This window comes from Diabrotica undecimpunctata, chromosome 5 (genome assembly GCF_040954645.1).
Source record: "Diabrotica undecimpunctata isolate CICGRU chromosome 5, icDiaUnde3, whole genome shotgun sequence".
NCBI lineage: Eukaryota > Metazoa > Arthropoda > Insecta > Coleoptera > Chrysomelidae > Diabrotica > Diabrotica undecimpunctata.
This window is the reverse complement of record NC_092807.1, coordinates 85,965,775-85,987,675: the sequence shown is the minus strand read 5'-3', so window position 1 is coordinate 85,987,675 and position 21,901 is coordinate 85,965,775. Positions and strand designations below refer to the sequence as shown.

The 21,901-nt window shown below is 31.4% G+C and overlaps 1 protein-coding gene across 2 annotated transcripts in view; it reads left to right on the top strand.

Annotated features, from left to right (window-relative positions):
- Positions 1-21,901, top strand: part of LOC140441434 (5-hydroxytryptamine receptor-like) — a 2,088,213-nt gene that overhangs the window by 1,427,790 nt on the left and 638,522 nt on the right. For both annotated transcript variants that reach the window (XM_072532163.1, XM_072532164.1), the window contains one exon: positions 13,848-14,010. In XM_072532163.1, the coding sequence (XP_072388264.1) occupies positions 13,896-14,010 (115 nt within the window). In that variant the 5' untranslated portion in view covers positions 13,848-13,895. The remainder of the gene's footprint in view (positions 1-13,847; positions 14,011-21,901) is intronic.

Here is a 21,901-nt window from a genome sequence, read left to right as displayed (position 1 = left end):
AGATATTTGCATGCGACAATGGCTCACAATTTATTTCTAAGGAATTTAAAGATCTTATGTCCAGGTATGGAGTGAAAAAAATTTGGTATAACGCAAGGTATTTTCCACAGATTAATCCAACAGAAAGGGTAAATAAAACCATAACTACAGCCATTCGTTCTTATATACACGACAATCACAAAGATTGGGATAAGGAAATTTATAAAATTGCACAGGCAATTCGACTTGCCAAACACGAAGTCACGAAATTTTCTCCGTCATTCTTAACCTTTGCTAGGAACATTGCTACAAACGGTTCTTTCTTCGGAAAAATAGAAGACAGAGCAGATAATGACATTAACATTAACTGTCATTTGTTTTCTCCCAAACCTCCTGAGGAACTATCACCTTTGTTTTCTGAAGTGCAAAAGAGGTTGCGTCACTCGCATGCAATTAACTCTAAGCGTTACAACTTGCGTAAACGCACACTACATTTCAATGTAGGGGATACGGTCTGGAAGAGAAATTTTGTACTTTCCAAGGCTGTCGACAACTTTTCAGCTAAACTAGCACCTAAATTTATACCCTGTGTTGTCCATAAGGTAATTTCACCCTTAGTTTATTCCTTGAATGATCTGGATGGCAACATCCTAGGAGATTTCCATATTAGAGACATCAATTTAGATGTTACTGACCTTTCTGAAGATGAGTCCTCAAAATAATCATTGTTTTGTTGCTTTACTTTGTCTATGATCTTTTGTACACTACATTATAGTGGATTATCTTTTGTTAGAAGAAAAAAAAATTAAAATCAATTTATTACACCTTTTTATCTATCTGTTATCCTTGCCTTGTTGCCTAGTGTTTGTAAGGGATTACACGCGGTGTCATTTTGGTAATGTAAGATATGTTCATTTTTGTGGTTGATTATTCTTTATTTTATTCTCTAGGATGATATTGATTTATAATACATTCTGGATATTCTATTTTTTGTTGATTTTGTTAATTGTTTATTAACCAGTAGTTATTCTATAACTATCTCGGTTGAGTTGCTTTTCCTATAGTATAGGTTAAGTTAACTTATTTTAGTGTCAAGACACTTTCTCTCTTCTGAAACTAAAGTAATTTTATGCATTACTCTTCATGAGACTCTAGTGTAAATTTATGGCGTTTTGGAGTAATTTTTGCTAGCTTTTAATAAAACTATGCACCCTTTGGTCGTATTTTTTCCGCATGGTTCATGCATTATGCAGTTTTCTAATTTGTGCGTAATCATCGTTTCCATTTTAACAGAAAAACTATGGCAGTTTATCTTCTATTTATATTTGTGTTTGTTCTATCTATTTCAACCACATACACTAGTTTTTGTATATTTTTATCAAAAATATACTGGCGTCCAAAACAATTTTCTTGGTATAATTGAGCATCGTATTCTTTATTTCCACTCGTTTTAGATCTCAATAACAGAGTGTTTTCGTAGTATATTTAGGAAGACATAATATCGAGAAATTAAATTTTGTTTCTTTTTCTTCTTCAAATCTATATAGGATCTTAGATTATGGTATTATTTCATGTTTAAACGATTATATTTATTCATTTATTTTGTTTTCAATGATTATTAGTAGCGTAACATATTGAGACTCATACTTTTGTAAATATTTACCTTAACTTAATTAATCTATACTGGAATAATTTTATTTAGTAATTTTTATTTAACTAATGCAATTTTATGTATTAGACCAGTATAGTTAGCAAATTTTATTAATACTGATTAAATTTTTCCTGGGATACGTTTAGTTACCTACCCCAACTTATTATTAATTTGACGGTGTATAATAATTTACACTTAAAATAGAACTTATTGTTTTTGTTTTAAGAATTATTAGTTCATTTTTTTTCACTAAACTTTATTAAGAGTTATAGTTTTAGAATAGTTTTTTTAGTGCGGTGACACTATAAATCACTATTTGATTTTTGTTGACAGTAATATTAATTTAATTTAAAAAAAAAATAAAATTTCATGAGTATCTTTGAGATTTTAGCTATTATTTGTTTCTTGTTATTTTTGTTACCTTTAACGGATTAACCGTGATATGCAAATATTGTTTTAATTTCAGCCATAAAATCTCGCTCTTCAATTTAAAAGTAAAAGACAGTTTTTTTTTCTCTATATTGCAGAATTTAATTGTTACAGCAAATCTTGATTAATATAACTAAACACAGCACTTTTTGATTACATTATCACTATTATTTATAATATGTTCAGCAGTTTAAAAAAAAAGACAAAAAATATTGTTACTTAGTGTGTTCACATTTCGGATCTGTAAAACTTTTATAGAAATATGTTGTAGTTTTGATTTCTAATTTTTTTTTTTGCATCTTTAATTCAAATTAAAAGTTGTATTCTGTTATTTCACGTTATAGATAGGTCGTTTCTAGATTTTTATTTTACAATGTGCATTGTATGATCCTTCGTTTTTTTTTCTTGATCGTTTCTTATGAAGTAGAGTTTTGTATTCCTTATGATTCGAATATATTTATTTTATAGGAGTCACGTTCGGTATTTCCCACTTCTTTTTATTTTCTGTGTCACTTTTAAGCCTTCTTCTTTGGGTATTTGTACTATTGTCTCATTTTGCCTTCTGTTCTTGTTTTCTCTTAGTTCTGCTTTCTGATTAGTATTTCTCAAAAATTTTTCAGTCAGTCTTCAAAATTTTTTTTTCCTGGTGGGGGGAGTGTGTAACGTTTAAAACGTTACATTTTTGTTCTTATTAATTTCAAAGTACTTTCCACTATTTTCTGCGCATACTATTTGATTTTTATTGATAATAAGTTCTTTTTCCTTTGTTTGTATTCCTATATTTTATTTCAATATTTTCCTATTACAAATAAATCCGCTGATTAATTTCTTAAGTCCCCTCGTAGTCCTACCTTCGCTTACTTTACCGTACAAGAAACAGAAACCCCACTCCTAAATAATTTACTTCTATCAATCCGTCCCGATTTAATTTCTTTTTAAAATGAACCAGCAAACGAGAAGGTATTATTAAAAATATAAGTCCTCGTGGTCAGAAACTTCCAACGGTCTGGGTAAGTTAATACTTTGCTCTTTTTACAACAACATATTTTCATACTTTAATCAAGAACACTTTTAGTTTTTCGTAAAATTCTGTGTACGCAAGCACTTAAAAACTGCTTACAATTTTTATTTTCTTTTTACCTTTGCTGTAATAATAATAATTCAATATAAATCGTATTTATCGCACAACTTTGTCTTTTTCATTTTTCATTTAATAATTTATCTATTAATTACAATTATTAATTTGTGAGTTTTGGCAACATCAGAGAATTCTGGATCGGTATACAGGTCTCGGAGAGAAGAGCTTTCCGCTTGCCAGAATTCTTCTGTTGTTGGACAAAACTCGTGCCATGACGAGTTTTATAGCGGCTTTTGTTTTTCTAGCCACCTTGGTTTTTATTCAAGAGAATCCACCTTGGTTTTTATTCAAGAGAATCCACCTTGGTTTTTATTCAAGAGAATCCACCTTGGTTATTATTCAAGAGAATCCATCTTGGTTTTTATTCAAGGGAATCCACCTTGAAGAATACAAAAATGAAATTGTTTTTTTTTTGGAATAAGAAATCCATCTCGATTTTGAAAGTCCGCATGGCTTTGGATTGGAGAGGGATCCACATGGTTTCGGCTTAGCGGCATGGTTTTTGCAGACATTGTATGGTCCGAGTTGAGAAGGAAACAGCAGGAGGATTTCTCATAGAGTAGAGCTAAGTTTCTTTATTTCTTGAGATTTTGTATATAGATGCTTAATTCCCTGTTGTTAGAACCTCAATTTAATTGTTATTACATTTTGAATTATTAAAATATAAATAAATAAAGATATGTGTTAAAGAAATTATTTTATTAATAATTCCCGATTTCTCAAATTAAGTTAGTTTATGCCGAACATCACCCCTGAGGGGTTTCAATGTGCAATGGGTGAGCTAGCCGTTACAACGTTAACACTAACCTTTCGTAAAAAATAGGAAGCAACTGAGATCTTGCGGATAACAACTGTACAAAGAAATGTAACTACACCGTGAATGTACTCAGCAGACTGATTACCGAAGCTACTCCTATTACCATGCTTCTAGAATTCGTGCAAGGTTGCCAATTCTTAAAAAACCAATCAGCTTTCACGAATGGTTAGTGTTCTAGGATCTAGGGTTAAGTGCTACTGAAAATAAATGTTTAACAGGCTGTTTAACAGGCTTAAGCTGAAATAATGAACTAATTATTCAAAATTATTTTTCTTTAGCCACCTAATACCTTAATTAAACTTATTACTTTTATTTTTATTAAAAATAATTTAAGTAAAGGATTCGACCGTTACTTGATAAGAAATTCGTTTTATATAACAATAAAACGCTGAAAACTCTTGTTTTCAAAACTTTCACAATATTTATTAAAACGTTTATCACTACAGCTGATTCAGCAGAGCTTCTCGAGTAATATATTTTTGTTATGCGATTACACAGTCTTTAATTAAATTACATTAAATAAGTTGAGTAGGGCAGAACTGTTTGTCTCAAGTTGGTCGTTCAGAATTATGTCTGTATTTTTTAATTTGTTAATTTTCATAGATTCGAATAAAGATAATAGAAAAAGTTTTAAAAACAAAATTTTTAGTGTTTTATTATTATATAAAAAGTAATTTAGCATTTATTTTTAAATTATAGCGTAACAACATGTTAACAATTTATTTTTTTAACCGTTACACCTAGTTAGTTTTCCCATTCAATTTGTTCGAATATACACGCCGATGTTCTAATTTGACAGTTCTCTCTATCGAAGCAGAACAGCGTTACCGAGAAAATTGACAAAAGCGACAGGAGACATGACGTCGTTCGTCGGAACAGATTCAAACTGGCTCGCTCTTACCCGACCAATTACTTTGCTTTTGACCCGGTAATTGTTTTGACTTTACATCACATCGTCCATGCTGCCATTACCGCATCAGTTCCACCGCAGATATGGTGACTAATAAGCAGTGATGTAAGTGCCCCTTGATATGTTGACCCAGTTCTACCACTAGTATCAGATACACTTAAAGACGTACCAAGTATACGTAATAAACTGATAATTATTAAAGACGCTAAATTATTAATTAGATGTTATTATATTTCAGGGTTTTTATTTAAGTTCAAAAAATACCTTTGTCGTTAGCTAGTGTTCAATATAAAAACAGGAGGAGGAAAAGAATAAAATTTAAATTTTGTTCAATACAATTAACTATAATGATAAAATCCGTTAAAAGATTTCTTACACGTATAAACAAATCCATAAGAAATATCAATGTTCTGATCTTGAAAAATTAAACCGCGCAGAATAACATTAAATTAGCTTTAACAATTAACAGATACTAATTTATCGAAAATAAAAAAAAACCTTACAAATTAATTTTATTATTTGTTTTATCTCAAACTTTATGGCCCTGCAATATTGTTCTTGAAACATACTGTTATCTTTTAATTCTGAAATGTCCCTAATCTCGCTCATCAAAAGCTTTGTCGTTCCCTTTGGACTGCTTACACAGAATATAGATAAAACGTCTCAAGGATCTTTTCGATCTCTTTTGGCTACCAAAAATATCCTTGTCTATGATTCTCCGGATAATTATAACTAGTTAATAGTTACAATTAATACAGCTAAAAACTTAAACTGAACTTCTCCCAATCAGTATTCATAGACATGTACTGCTACCACTTTCTAACTTTTATTCACAAATTACTTTTACAACCATTGACAACTACCGGTATTCAATCACTTTACAGCATTTGAGGTTTTTCCTTTTAAAGTCAGCAATAGACAACCATTTTTCCCAGCTTTCAAATTCTATTATTATGTAAAATCTCCTTCCACTCTCTCTTTTTAACTAGTGATTTTTACGCAATCCAAAAATACACTACACTTTCAAATTTCTCAAGAAATCACTCAGTTTATCATTTTTTGTTTACGATAAACAAAATAACAACGGCTTCACTAATTAGCTTTGTATCAATTACTAGAGGTTTTGAGAAATCCATGCCAAAAATTATGGATTATGTAAGGTTGCATCTAAGATTTGCAGACAACATTATTCTGATTGCTAATATTTCTAAAGAACTACAAGAACTTATATATGACCAAAATGCAGCTAGCAATGAAGTTGGCCTAAAAATGAACTTGACGAAAACAGAAACCATCTACAAAGAGCTAGTGGATGTCCAAAATATAGTACTATGCAACACTGCACTTGAGAGAGTGGACGAGCCTGTATACCTGAGATTATTATTACATAAATCAGGCTCCTATCGACACTAAATCAACATAATATTGATTTTCTACTACATAATATATCTTTAAAAGTTTTTATCTTTAAAAGAAAACTAATTAGTTCTCATATTTATTATACAAAAATTCGTATATACACAAAATAACCTTTTAGTTCCTTTAAGTTTGTTTAAAAATGATCAGCTTTTCAAATATGTAAAAATATTTTGTCTAAGAAAAACAGTTTAAAAATTATTGTAATTGTTTATAAGGTAAATATAACAGTACCTTTACAAAACAGTTTGTTTAGGACACAAGTGCTTACTCTATAGTTCTTTTTCTCTATCTCTCTGTAGTTCTTAAAGTTCTGAATGTCCCCTTTTCTTTATACAATGATACTACAAAACATTAACCCATTTCTCTCCAAGGGCCTTCTAAACCTACGCAGGTATTGTATTACTCACAAGTCCTACTGCCTAACCATTCTTCAGTGTACGTAACGCCTCGAAGATCTCGCTGTCCCTAGTATTACATTCTCATTTGGAATCCCGCATCCTCTGTTTCTCCTCTGGTGTTCTTGGTTTAGCAACCTTCCAATGCACTCATGTCATATTTGTTTTATTTGCACTCTTCCATTGGCACTATTGGTCTGCCACACGTGTGTCAACCTGGAGTACCCTGTTCCCTGAAGTATATAACTAAAATATTTAAGAATTTATTTATCACTTACTTTAACATTGTTAATGAAAGCATGTGGTAAATTAGTGTTTTAAATAACAACGGGTAAATGGATCTAAATTTTATATTTGTACCATCAAATTAGTAAGATTCAAGAGAAAATGCTTCTCATACTTCAACTGTTAGACAAACTTCAACAAAAATTTATTACAAGATAATACTATGTTCTAAAAGTTCCTGATTTGTAAAATGAAATCTCGAAATGCAAACTATTGATATTTTAATTTATTGTTACAAATCAATACTGCTGTATTCACATGAATAAAAAATATGTGGAAGTGGATTACTGGATAAATATAATTTCAAATAAACACCTCTAATTTACCTCAGTGTAATACCAATTTAGACTAGTTTGGTACATCAAACTGTACACACGGCCTCAATCGATAGATTTGGGAGATATAAAACCAAAACAATATAGAGCCATCAAAAACAATCGTAATTTGAGACGGCTATCAAATCACTTATTTATATGGATACGTTTTGTTGGTAGTATATTTACCACTAGCCCAGGGATGAAACCCATTAGAAAATAATTTACGGGCGATCTGCGGTGGGAAGTGAAAGGAATTCGTTTTATCTAGATTTCCGGCAAAACAAATTTTTTATTGTATTCGCCATAATCTGTAAATTCTATAGGTGAGCTAACTCACATGGGAAAGGCCTCGTATTTCATACGAGTTTTGCTTTATATATGTTTATAATTTTTTGTCAATATTTATTTAATATTTATAGCAGCAGTAAACGTTTGTAGGCTGTTAAATAACTGAAGTTAGAGATTTTATATTTTGTGCAGTTCAAACTTAGTAATATAAATATTAATATTATTAACATTATATTGCTTTAACCTTAAAGTATATTACTAAATGGGCATCCTAATTGATAAACTTAATACTGCAGCTCCAAAACTGCATACACGTGGTGAAGCTTTTCAATGTGTTACAAAGCAATTTCTACAGTTCCCACCAGGAGACACCACTCCTGAGGAATATACATTAAAATATTTACTAGCTATACGGTTTCTGGAGAATTACGAGTCTGGCATCAAATTGAATCTCTGAGGAAATACAGATAATTAGTAAAATCCCTAGTGAACTATAACGAAACGCAACTTGCATATAAATAGAAAAAAAAGTCTTCTATTTTATAAAAAGCTATAAATTATTAGTTGTGTAACTTTTACATATATACTCAAAATAGAAATTTTTTTTATATACAGAGTGAGGACTTTATATGCTTAAGGTTTTTATATATTGTCAAGAGAGCTGCCGAAATACGCATTGCAAGCAAATTATAGATATTTTTATATTACCACTCCCTGCTTGAAGAACTTTTAACATTATCCATAATTTTTTTTTTAGACAGTGTCTTTAGACTTTTAATACTAACATCCCTCAATGTTACCCTGAAAAACTAAAAATAGAGTCTCTAGGAATAAAATCTAAAATGATGATATAAAAAATACTTAGGGGAAAAGTGTGGCACAATGAAAATATTTATAGACAATATCTTTAGTGGTGTCCAGATAACCCAAATGATAATTGACGACAAAATATTGGAACAAGTAGAGATTAGATTATCTGGAAGTAGAAATGTTTGTAGGCTGCAAGTTTGCAGCAAGAGTTAGCCTATGCTAACTCTACAGTGTGGCGTTTAAGTAATCATATACCATAGTTGTATTTATTACATAACCTTGGTATAATTTAAATAGTAAGTCGAGTTCCTAGACTGGCATAAAACATGTTAAATCGTTTATAGCAAGCCAGGATAATATATAGTTCTCCGATTTAGTATGGGTAGAGAGATAGAGGTATTTAGATAGTAAATAATAAATATTTAAAATCGAGTTTTGGACTATCCGAAGATCACGGATCTTCTTCTAATTTACCAAGTTATCGTTTGATTGGAAATTTAGGATAAAGTAGTTCGAACATGGTTCAATTCGGAAAAATCGATAATTTTGGAGATTGCGTTTGCGTTTACTACGGATGTCAGAAATTCTCCTTTTTTATTCACGTATACTAACGCGTTGGGGATATTGACCGTATCCTTTTCTTTTTTGTACAAAACGGCAATATTCAAGTTAACATGTCGTCTATCGAATACATGGCATGGCATGTATTCGACAGATGACATGTTAACTTGAATATTTTCTTGGATTTGGGATCTATTTTAATTTAATTAGAGGGTTCATTGTTACCCTCTAATCAAAAGAAGAGAGCTCAGAGAAAATTCTGTTTTGGAAAGTTCAGAGATGGGTTCATGTCGCCCAAATTCAGAGTTTGAATCTGATTTTGTATTTGAGACAAAGATTCGTTCATTGAACTGGCATTGTTTGGTGAATAATTCTGGTTCGGGACTATGAGAAAATTCTGATATAATCACTAGCATAGTCAGGTTCATAGTTAACGAAATGAGCTCTGTGTATATCGTTCACAAAAATAATGATTCCTATGAATTTCAGAAGGGCGTACTTGTGAGTTATTTTAATTTGGTGTGAATTGAGGTCTTTGTTGATCATTGGGTCTATTGTTTTGGTTTTAATTTCTGTATATTAGAATACATTTTTGCACTAAGGACTTGGACACGATTGAGGAATGTAACAGCCGATTCATTCGTAAGCCAATTCCCTCTAAAACTTGTATCAAAGAAGATATGTCTTTAGTGTAGCCGAAATAAGAATTAATAATCTGCTTGATTTCTAGATACGATAATGGATTTCTTGAACTTATAAGTTGGGCTGCTCTTCCGAATAGTTTATTTTTTATGAGAATTACTAATCGTTATTTTTGATCACGCGTCGACATATTGTAGGCATATTCACAAGTATTTAAAAACTTGTGTCAAAATATCTGATCGCCTTTAAATTCGGGTACGATCGAAAATATTTCAGATCATTTATAAGGTTCTATTTCAGGCTGGTTCTCGGTGCGTAACGAGGGATAAGAAGTGTTACCGTTGTCATTCATGGTGGTCAATAAATCAATAAACTAAATACCAATATTGGGTTATGGATTCATTAACTGAATACTTAATCAACATATCAAAAATTATTCTTTTGAGAAACTGTCTGATTAACGGAATAATCGAATCGTTTATTAAAATAATACTAAAAAAATCAACGATTTACAGTATAACCACCAAAAATTATATAATTAACAAAGCAATCAGCAAAAATATTCAGATTCGGCATGCACTTATTGATTAAAAGAATAATTAATATTGGAATATCGAACAGTATGTAAGAATAAAAACAAAAAATAAAACAAAAAGAGGAAACATTGAGGACAAGTGAGATATTTTTAAATTACGAAGTTTACAAAAATTCAAGATTATTTCAATGGTACCTATGTAGTATTCTTAGGGCCTCCTGTAAATATCAGTATACTTTCAATTTTCCTTAGTTGCTATATATTTATTAAGATAACAATCAAACAAACAACAAAAATTTTGCAGCCAGAAACTCTCGAACTAATCGACTTCACCAGCCTTAACCAAACACTTCATTAATTCCTGTCGACTCCATAGTATACTTGAATGCAACGAAGTTACTGTTATCATAATTTCTCTCTCACTGTGTTTAATGAACCATTCAGCCATTCTCTACCGTTTTAATTATCAATAATTACCTTTAAAGCTAAATGTTGCGATAAAATGTTAACAATGAAATTTTCCTGCTAGAAAAGCACGTTTTAGCAGTGAATACATTAAAATGATGATAAAACGTTCTTGGTTTTTTGCTTTTAAATAAGAAAATAATTTATATGCATTAGGATGAGGTAAAGTCATTTCATATGTTATATAAAGTTTTTGATATAATACATCTTTTTTTTTCTATGTTTGCCTATTTCCGCGTCCTGATGTGTTTATTCGCATTTATTACTTTTTTTTAACTCATTAACATTCAAATTTTTTTTATCAAATTATAAATAAAACACTGGTAATTAGCGTCAACACAATTTTTGTTACAATACACACAATGTTACAGGTTTTGGATGGTACAGATTAAATTTGTCTGACCATCCGTCGATCCGTCTGTCTGTCGATTCGTCGATCCATCTGTCTGTCCAGTCTTAAATTGAAGAAACTGTAATAGATAGGGAAAACTGATGATGTATTTCAATTCGACAGATAAATTATTACGGCAAAAATTGTCAATACGCAAATACTCACTTTTGGTTCAGGTAAAATTAATAAGTGCCGTATAACTCACAAGCGACGGCTGATACACATATTAAAAAGGGATTCATGACTAGCCATGAAAAATACGTCCAAACACATGTTTTGGTTACCTTCCGGTCATACAAAAATTTTTGGTTTCAGTAAAAATTTTTGTTGATTTTTTAGATGTAGATTTAGTCGTAAAACATATACAAACACACACGCATGCGTATAACCTAGACCCGATGGACATGTACGTTTCATTGGAATATTGGAACCTACATGTCCGAAGATCAAACCGGTCACACTCTATCATGGAGTGGAACCTATCTAACCACCAAGCTATGCCACTACTCCTCCCCATCGCAGGACATAACCAATAGGGAGGCTTATAATACTTTGGATACCCCAGATAATGGGACATCCTCTATTTTACTTTTTGTGGTTAGACCACCTAATTTAAGGGGTAGCTAAAAAATAGCTTTTCTCCCTATGATTGACTGAATTTACATTTGGTTCATGACTTTAGGACTTACATCTCCAAAACGTATGTGTTCCCGACAAAGGGCCACCAGTTGATGTCTCTTTATCCTAAAAGTGTATATTCGGTTACTCAGCCACGAAATTGGCAGAATAAATTGTGTTCTCTTCGCCGGCTAAACTCCCTAAAGCTCTGCCATCGAGTCCACGCTTGTAGCATGTGCTAGAGTTCACTCCTAAGTACTTTGGCTTTGTGGACCGTTTAATTTATGTATTTCGGGAATTTTTCTTTTTATCTAGCATAATGCCTGCACAGATAATAGATGGACAAAGCGGATACTGGAATGGAGACCAAAAGATGATGCCTACCGAAGCAGAGGTCGTCCACCAACACGTTGGACTGACGATCTAAAACGTTGTCATAGGAATTGGATGCAAGAGGCACAGGATCGATATAGATGGAGAATTATGAGGGAGATCTATGTCCAGCAGTGGATAAGCGAAGATTGAATGATGAATGCCTACACATTTGGCTTGACTTGCATATTGAATCGAAATAATAAATAGGGTTAATTCTCTGCTTGGCTTGCATTTTCTTTTGATACATGACGGCCTGTATTTTGTCCGAGTTGACTGTTATTTTCCAATGTACACACCATATTTGCGGTCAGTTCTTTAGTTTGTAATGTCTGGCATAAATATAGTGTACAGATATGGCGATAACACTGCTCCTTGCGGTACTTCAGCCTCCATGGTTCCGACTTTAAGTAGAGTTGACCAAATCAGACCAGACTTTGTCAAATGCTTTACTTACGTCGAGAAAGGCGGCTGCTGTGTACATCTTTTCGTTGAACACTTTCGTAATATATTCAGTTAATCGCAGTACCTGGAGTTCGCACGATTGTTTCGTCCTAAACCCTAAGTATGATTTAGTTTTATGATTCTAATTGTCTCAGATTCTTTTTTTAGCCAATCTAGTATCACTCGCTCTGTAATTTTGCTTATTGCTGGAAATAAGCTGATGGGCTGAAGATTTGTTAAAATGTACAATTTTTTCTGGTTTCCCTATGATAATGATATGAGCCTCTTTTCATCTGTTAGAAAAACATTTTAATCTCAGGACTATTAATTAGGTTTGCTAGATATTTATTTACTATCGCTTTCGCTGACAGACTTTTTAGAGTTATGTTTGTGATGTTGTCTGGTTTTGAAGCTTTCTTGGCGTTGGTTAGTTTGGTTAGTTATTTGATTTTTTTTTTTGGAAGGTGTGTATTGTACTATGCACATGTCATGTATTTATTGTGCCCCGTTTTCTTTTAAGAATTTTACATTTTCTTTTTACCTCGTCTTTGAATTATAACCCTTCATTAGAATGGTAGTGGTTAATACATCCTGCTTTAAGCTTGTCTTTTATAACTTCCGAATTTGTACTGAGTACACCTTTTTATGTTCTCCGTGCTGAGAAGACTGGAATTGGTTTTTGTCTGTTTATAATATTTTTAAAAGCTTCCAGAACGCAGATTTGTTGATATTCAGCTGCTGAATATAATTGTCGCAGTTTTCACTTCTATGTATTTCTCAATGTTTTTTGAATTTAAACATTCTTTCAGTTCTTGTTTTGAGTTAATTGTGGACATTGATTTGATATATTCTTTTACGATTCTTTTGTAGTTTGGTCAGCTTGTTCGTTTAATTTTGTGGGGTGCAGACAGTTTCTAGTTCGAAGTCTAGATTCGTACGAAAATTTTTGGGAGATACTGTAGTATACCAGGTCACCTAGAGCTTGATAACACGAAATCAGTTTTCCAAAGCTAAATCCTTTTGTTTGATATTGTTGGTATCTGAGACGAGTGAGTTTTCACCTTAAAGATAGTCAGAGCCGTAGGTCTTAAATATAGATTCTAGTAATAATAGGTATGCAATATTTCAAACAATTCAAAGTATACTTATACTTGGTATTTTACAAAAACTATTATTTTTGTTTTTTTATTTATTAAGTTTGTAAGCGATATAAAAATACGTAATCCCTACAGACTCCTTTACTCGGATTAGTTATTAAACTTAATTTTGTCTTACAAAATTTTCCTATGGTTGTTTTATATTCAACAGACTATTAATATAATTTTTATATTAAACTCTTAATAGACAGACATCATTAAAATTTTGTTGTATTTTGTTTCAGATAAAATCATTTTGAAAAATCTAACACGGAGATTTCAGATGTGTAGATATGGATATCGGAGCCAATCGAAAGAGAAATGGCAGTTGCAACTTTCGCCCGAACTTTCAGGGAGTTGCAACTTTACTTCTGGTGCCAGGGGCCACTTCCACTGTTTCAACACAAGGTAAATAAGATTTCGATTACACTCTAATAAAATAGTATTGGTTTAAAGCTACGGAATTAAAATCTTATTTGATTTATTAACTGCAATGCATCAGGCAATGACGTTACCTAGAAAATCAAAGTTATCTTTTTAAGAATAAGTAATGAAAAATATATTTATTTAACCTAAAAAATAAAGATTAAATGCTATTTTATATTATCTTTAATATTAGGTTGTGATATTTCTATCCTCTAATGATCTGGTATGCTGTACGAGCCATATAATTTGCAGTGAAAAATTCGGGGTTGTAACGTTATTAACGTCATATTATGTTTGTTGTTTTTTTTTTAATATTTATTTTATTTAAATTTTAATTTTATTAGTTTATTAATTTTATTTCTGATTTTACTATTTTTATTCTAAAAATCGTTGGCGTCCGATTTTTCAATCAACTAAATATTCTATTTAATCTTTATTTTTCATTTTTAATGTTTATTTATTTTAGTTATATAATTCCTATATTTGCCTCCAGTCTGTTCTACGTCACAGACATTTAACATATAAATTTCTATACCTCACTCCTGTAGACAATATGTATGCCAGTTAATAACTCTGCTTTATTATGTCATTTCAACTGGAGGTGGATTATTAATTTTTATGTTGCTTTTTGTTATTAAAACTGTATCTTCAGCTCAAAATTCAATTTAAAATATTAAGTTTTCTCTGGGTTGTTGGGATAACTAATTTTCCTGTTTCCCTTGTTGGGTGGGAACATGAAAGCCTTGTAGTGCACAACACACATGGGATAACAATTGCAGCAGATATGCAGAAACTAATAGCCACGCAAAATAATAGCTATTAGAAATAAAACTAGCTCGATTCTGGCATCTCCAGCAACTAACCGCTACATTCTGCTATCCTGTAAAGCCTGCAATTATTTAAAGCTAACAACAGCTGATCTAGTGATGTTATAAGTATCATATTTTATTTGTAAACCGTATAAGCAAGATTTGCTTTGATTTTTAATATTTTATTAAAATTTATTTTATATTTTTTATGTCCAATAAATATGATTAGTTAATATCTTAGTTTATTTGTCCCAGCCAAACTCATTGTTCAGATTTACTTGTAAGATAAGACGGTCTCACACCTGAGAGACTGTGCTAAACGAGGTCTAACAATCAGTCATGGTCGAGAGTCATGGTTACAGATTTTCCCACGTTGGGTGCCAATGTGTAACCATTGAACAACCCTTCAGAAACGTTGGGTGCCAATGGGTTACAATATAACTACCTCCAAAAGTAAGTTAGGAGCCTAAGGTTTTCAAAGGAATACGCTCTGAATAATCATATATTATCCAATAGATTCTAGTATCCGTCAGACAGAAATATAGGGAGAAATAATAAAAACTAAATTAACAGATACTTGCGGACTTTGGTGATCGATTGAAGCCATGTTGGTATTAAGGCAGTAGCCCATATTCCATTAGTAGTAATTATTCAAATTAGATTAATGTATATATATATATATATATATATATATATATATATATATATATATATATATATATATACTGGGGTGCAAAATTAACCGGACACTCAATTTTTTTGTTTTTTGTTGGTGTTTAGATTGAAACTTGTTTAATTTGTTTGAAATTTTGAAATTGTATTTTATGCCTTTTTTTCTTGTTTGAATCTGTTTAGATGTTTTTTGCGAACAAAAACACTTTTACACATACGTTTTGTTATTAATGTGAAATATTGGCTTAGTATTAATTTAAGTTTATTGTGGTGCTGTACCTGATTATAAGTTCGGCTGTAGGTTTTTGATTGTCTCCTGTTTAAAACTTGCATTAAAAAAATTATGACACCAGAAGAAGCAGCACAAGTTATTGCTTTGCAGGATGATGGGCGGAGCATTCGTTACATTGCAAATGCTTTAGGAATTTCTCGAAGTACAGTGTTTGATGCAATACAAAGATTTCGGGAAACAGGACAATACACTAGGAGAATTCAAGGGGGCAGTTTGAACGCTCAACGGTATATTCAGCAATGTTTGGAAGATCATGTAGTGCCATTTGCCCCATTTATTGGAGAAAACTTTCGTCTAATGCAAGATAATGCTCGTCCGCACATTGCAAGAATAACACGGGATTACTTGGATGAAGTTGAAATTCGTTTATTACCATGGCCGCCATGAAGTGCAGACTTAAATCCAATAGAGCATGCATGGGATATTCTGGGACGACGTATTCGACGTAACCATGGTGAGTTTGAAACCATAAATGATTTGAAGCAAGCAGTTCGTGACGAATGGGAGCAAATTTCTCAAGCAGACTTTGCTACCTTGATCCGAAGTATGCCTGATCGAATAAGGGCCGTAATTAGGGCTCGTGGAGGTAATATACTCTACTAAACATTGTTTTTCATAAAAATTGTTTATATTAAAATAAAAAATAATATTTCTTTTTTTTTGCGGATTTTTAAATTTTTTAAATTGTTTATTGTTTTTTCTAAGTAACATTCTTGAGTTGTAATAAATTTGACTTTTAAATTTTGTCTATTATTAAATACTTAATGGGGGACATCTTAAACTCTTTTAAACTCCAGTTTTTAGGAAAAATCATGTGTCCGGTTAATTTTGCACCCCAGTGTATATATAAATATATATATATATATATATATATATATATATATATATATATATATATATATATATATATATATATATATATATATATATATATATATATATATATATATATATATATATATATATATAAGCGAGGTTCCTACAGCCTCTGCCGCTTCTCGCATTTCGACCGCCATCGTTTTCTGTCCATCCATTCGTCTTCTTTGAGGGCTCTATCTCCCATTATGTGCCGTACATTTTCTTTCCAGGCAACTGTTGTTATAGCATGTAATTTACAGCTTTCTTTGGCCATATATCTTCATTAATTCGCTTCACGTGACCATACCACACTAGTTGTCTCGTTTCAATTCTGTCTACACTGTAATATACAGTATTTGTCCTCCTTCTAATATCTTCAGTCCTGATACGATCTTTTTTGGATAGACCACACGCTCTTCTTAAAAAATTCATTTCTACTACTTCTATTCTTTTTCTATCTTTTTTCGTGATGCGCCAAACTGCTACCCCATAAGTAATAGGCTCTACCAAGGTTCGATAGATTGTAAATTTCGTTTCTTGTCCAATATCTTTAGACCATAGTAGAGAGTTTAGAATGTTTACCGCTTTTTTTCCCTACTGCGTTCTGTTTTCGATATTTTTTTTGGTAGTGCCTTCTTTAGATATTATAGATCCGAGATATTTATATTCATTACATGTTTTTGTGTTTCTAATTTCTAGCTCTGGATCTTCTTCATCATCTCCCATTTTAAGATACTCTATCTTTGACATATTCATATTGAAGCCCCATTCTTCATATTCTTTCTTTAGTTTTCTAAACATGTAGTCCATGTCTTCCTTATCATTCGCTACGACTACCTGATCATCTGCGAAAAATAAAGTTGTTAGACATTTACCATAGCCTATGTCTATTCCGATTCCGGATACTTGTTTCCTCCACTGCTCTAGCAATGATTGAAAATATATTTTAAATTAGGTCGGAAATAGACAACATCCTTGTTTAAGCCTCTTTTTTATTGGAAATGATTCAGATATAAAGTTTCCTTTTTTAACGACACTTCTTGCTAGCATCCACATACTCTCTACTGAGACCTCTTTTCGTCAATGTTTGAAATAGTTTTGTCAAAGGTACCGTATCGTATGCCTTCTCTAAATCTACAAACAATGGGTGGGGAGATAGGGTCCTTGCCTTCCGTTTTTCGATTACCTGCTGCAGAACGAATATCCCGAACGAATATCAGTGCATGATCTTCCTGCGCGAAATCCATTTTGTTATATATATATATATATATATATATATATATATATATATATATATATATATATATATACATATATATATATATATATATATATACATATATATATATATATATACATATATATATATATATATATATATATATATATATATATATATATATATATTATAATAAAAGGGAAATAAGCAAAGTCAGGTAACTATATAAAAGAGAAATCACATCGCAATTAAATAAGAGCCTAGGCACAAAATTTAGGGCCAATGCTTTTTAAATGCATTTATTTTTTTTTGAATCCTGAGAAAACTAATATATATTTTTCAAAAATTTAAACGCAGAATAAAAGAGTACATTATTACCGAGGTCTGAAAGTCCCTTGGAATAAACAAAAAGTTTCTTTTGAATGAAATATTTAAAATTAAAAATCACACTAAATATTCTTTTCTTTTTACCCTTTTAACTTACTAAAATAAACATTATAGAAGTTTTCAGGAACTTTCGGCCCTCGATAATAATGAAATCTTTCATTCTGCGTTTAAATTTTTTAAAAATACTTAGTTTTCTCAAAATTCGAAAAAAATGAATGCATTGGCCCGAAATTTTGCGCCTACGCTCTTTTAACGAATGAATCACAAAAAAGTACTCTAGATAAGTAAGTATCACTATATCAAATAAGACAAAGTTCTACACAAAAAAGTACAGTTACTGCATAAAACTAGTCTTAAGAGACTTAAAGTAAATCATTAATAAAAGACAGATAATGATACACAATAAATGTAACTTTTACTAAATGTAAATCAGAAATCTACACAAAAGAATATAACACTGCACAAATTTAGTTTACAAAAGATAAAATATAACAAGTGAGAGTAAGTAAACTGCAATCAAGCTTCAAAGCGCCATAATCCTATATCAGATTTCCAGAATTAGATATGCATAAAACTATTTAAACTCCAAAATAAACACGAAACAACATTCATTTAGAAACATATACGAAACAGGTTTACTGTCTCAAAAGACAAAAAAGGAACACAGATCCACATCGATACCTTTTTGCCATAACATCGTAAGTGACAAAATTAGGGAAAACAGTTTTATTGAAGAATCGTATCTCTCAAGCCGCCAGGCACCTCCCAGCAAAATTATCGTAAGGTATAATAGCATAGTCTTGGAGAAAAAACCAAATTTGCTGTAACGTAAGTCACATAAAAATGTGAACAAATCTATTTTGTAGTTGTGAAAACATCGCATGGACACCAAAACATCGTAAGGTGCAAGTCACGTGGTACAAAAATTGCTACTTACGATGCAGCGAAGTGCGTTACGATCTATTAGTGCACTGTGTATAGCCGCAGAGTCAGAACGTAAGTACCACAAAATAATTTTTTCGGTAATTATTTATGGTTTTTACTTTTGCTTTAGGCATAAAATATGTTAAAATAAAACGTCGAAAACAAGAGGCTGGAAGAAGCAGAAGACAATGTTCGTACAAGTATATCATTAGGTGGAATGATGTGGAACACGAGGTGTGCCAACAATTTTTATTGAAAACCTCGGATAATTCACAAATGACTTTGAGATATACGAAAGAAAACTCTACGTCAGCCTCATTTTCCAAAATAGATCCGAGAGGTAAGCATGTTCCACATAACAAGACTGGGAAAGAGCAGAAGCAGAATGTTTTAGATTTTATCACGTTGCTACCCGCTGTCCCACCTCATTATTGCAGAAATAAAACATCGAGAAGACACTTACCCACTGAATTTCGTAATGTATCATTCTTATACGAACTTTTTAAGAAGAAACAGTTAGAAAATGGCATAACTAAGAACGATATCGTTTCCCTGCAAGTGTGCCGAAAGATTTTTAAGGCAGAATTTAATATCGGATTTTACTTGCCGAAAAAATATAAGTGCAAAGTATGTGAAGTGAGAAAAGACAAAGATTTTGAGGAAACAGAAGAAACAAAGCAATTGTATGAAAAACATTTGGAAAACAAAGAAAAATGCAAAGATTCATTTCTAGCTGAGCAAAAGAAAACTATCTAAGATTCAAAATTTTTATGTGCTAGTTTCGATCTACAGAAGGTGTTAAACACACCACATGGAGACAATTTGCTCTTGTACTACACCAGAAAGTATGCTTATTACAATCTTATGGTTGACGAAAGTGGAACCCAAAATGGGTTTTGTTATTTGTGGGGAGAATGTGTCGGAGGACGTGGCAGTAACGAAATATCTACCATAATCTACAAATATTTGCAAGAAGTTGATAAAAGACAAACCGTAAAACATATGTCACTAAATTGTGATAGTTGTTATGGACAGAACAAAAACAAGGCAATGTTTGTAATGATCTCGACTTTTTTTAAGGATTCTGTTAATATAACATCAATCAGTGTGCAATACTTACTACCAGGCCATACTTATATGCCTGTCGACTCAGTTCACGCAACAATTGAGCGGTTTATCAAAAAACGCGTAGTATGGGCTCCATCAGAATGGTGTACATTGATATCCAACTCTCGTACCAAACCTAAACCATTTGAAACAATAAAAATTGATTTTAGCGACTTCTTAGAATGGAAAAAAATATCTGATGATGTACTTAAACAGAGTAAATTCAAATGTAAGAACGGAAAACCTATAAAAATCAGTGAAATTAAAAATGTAAAATTTGAGAAAGGTAACCCAGATATTATTATAGAGGTTGACTATTTAAATAATGGCCAGAACTGCATCAATTTCACGATGGAATTAAAAGGAAAAAAAACAAAACGGCTTTATTCTTAAAAATTGTCTATTTCCGTTGCAAAGAAAAAAGACTTAATTGATCTCTGCGACAACAATATAATTCCTCTCAGGTTTCAAAAGAATATAGGCTAATGAAAACGTCAGCTGCGCCAGATAAGCTAGCAGAATCCGATGAGGAAGACGAAAGCGATGAAGGGCCCCAAGATTAGATTTTTGCTGACTAGCTATGATTCACATTTATTATACCACATGCAATAACATTAGATATTATGACTATTTGTAAGTTTATGACTAAAGCGATTTGTTGTTCAGTTAAATGCCTATTGTACTTTTTACTTTTCACAAATAAATTACCTTAAATAAACTATTTTTGGTGTTTTTTTATATATATTTATGTTACTTTAAGGGGCTGTCTCTAAACATACTTTTATCGTAAGTGCTGAGCTTACGATAACAATCATAATGTAAAATTATTTCTGAATTTACCAAAATTATCGTAAGTGTTGGACTTGTATAAAACTACAGTAGCAAAATTATTTTTGATGCTTCCAAAGTAACGTAAGTCCAACTACAAAAAAACTGAAACTATTTTAAAGAAAAATCATTACTTTACTTCAAACACTCATCATAATACGTCCGGATGCCAATTTTCACTTCAATTGGACATTTCTAAACACGTTTATTGAAAAAACTGCCGTACTGTAAAATTTACTAAACGAGACTTACGATTTTATGGCAAAAAGGTATCGACATGATCTGGCCCAAAAATCTTTAGTATACTATATGTAGGTACCCTAGGAAACAAAAGCACTATGTGCCTATCCAGCAAACCATGTTGCCGTACGCAACTTATAAATGCTGGATGAGGTTTTTAATTTTGTATCAATTTTAAAACAACTGCACAATGTTAATAATACAAATATTAAAAATATAGACAGTTAGGACATTTTAAAACAAATAAGATCAAAAAATATGTTTATTATAATTAGGCAAATGCAATATAAAAAGAAAAAATAATAAATGAGAATGGTTTACACCATTACACAAAAAATTATTGAAATTCATAATCGGCAGAATCAGTATTGTCTAATTTAATATCCTAAACATGAAAATTCCCAACTTGTTTACCATCTAGATCCTAAAGATTAAATACTAATGAAGATAAAATTTTATTTACAATACAGGGAATAAATTTGACAGCTAATTTAACAGAAAAGTCGTCCTCGTCCACAGCTTTTGAAAGAATGTTGT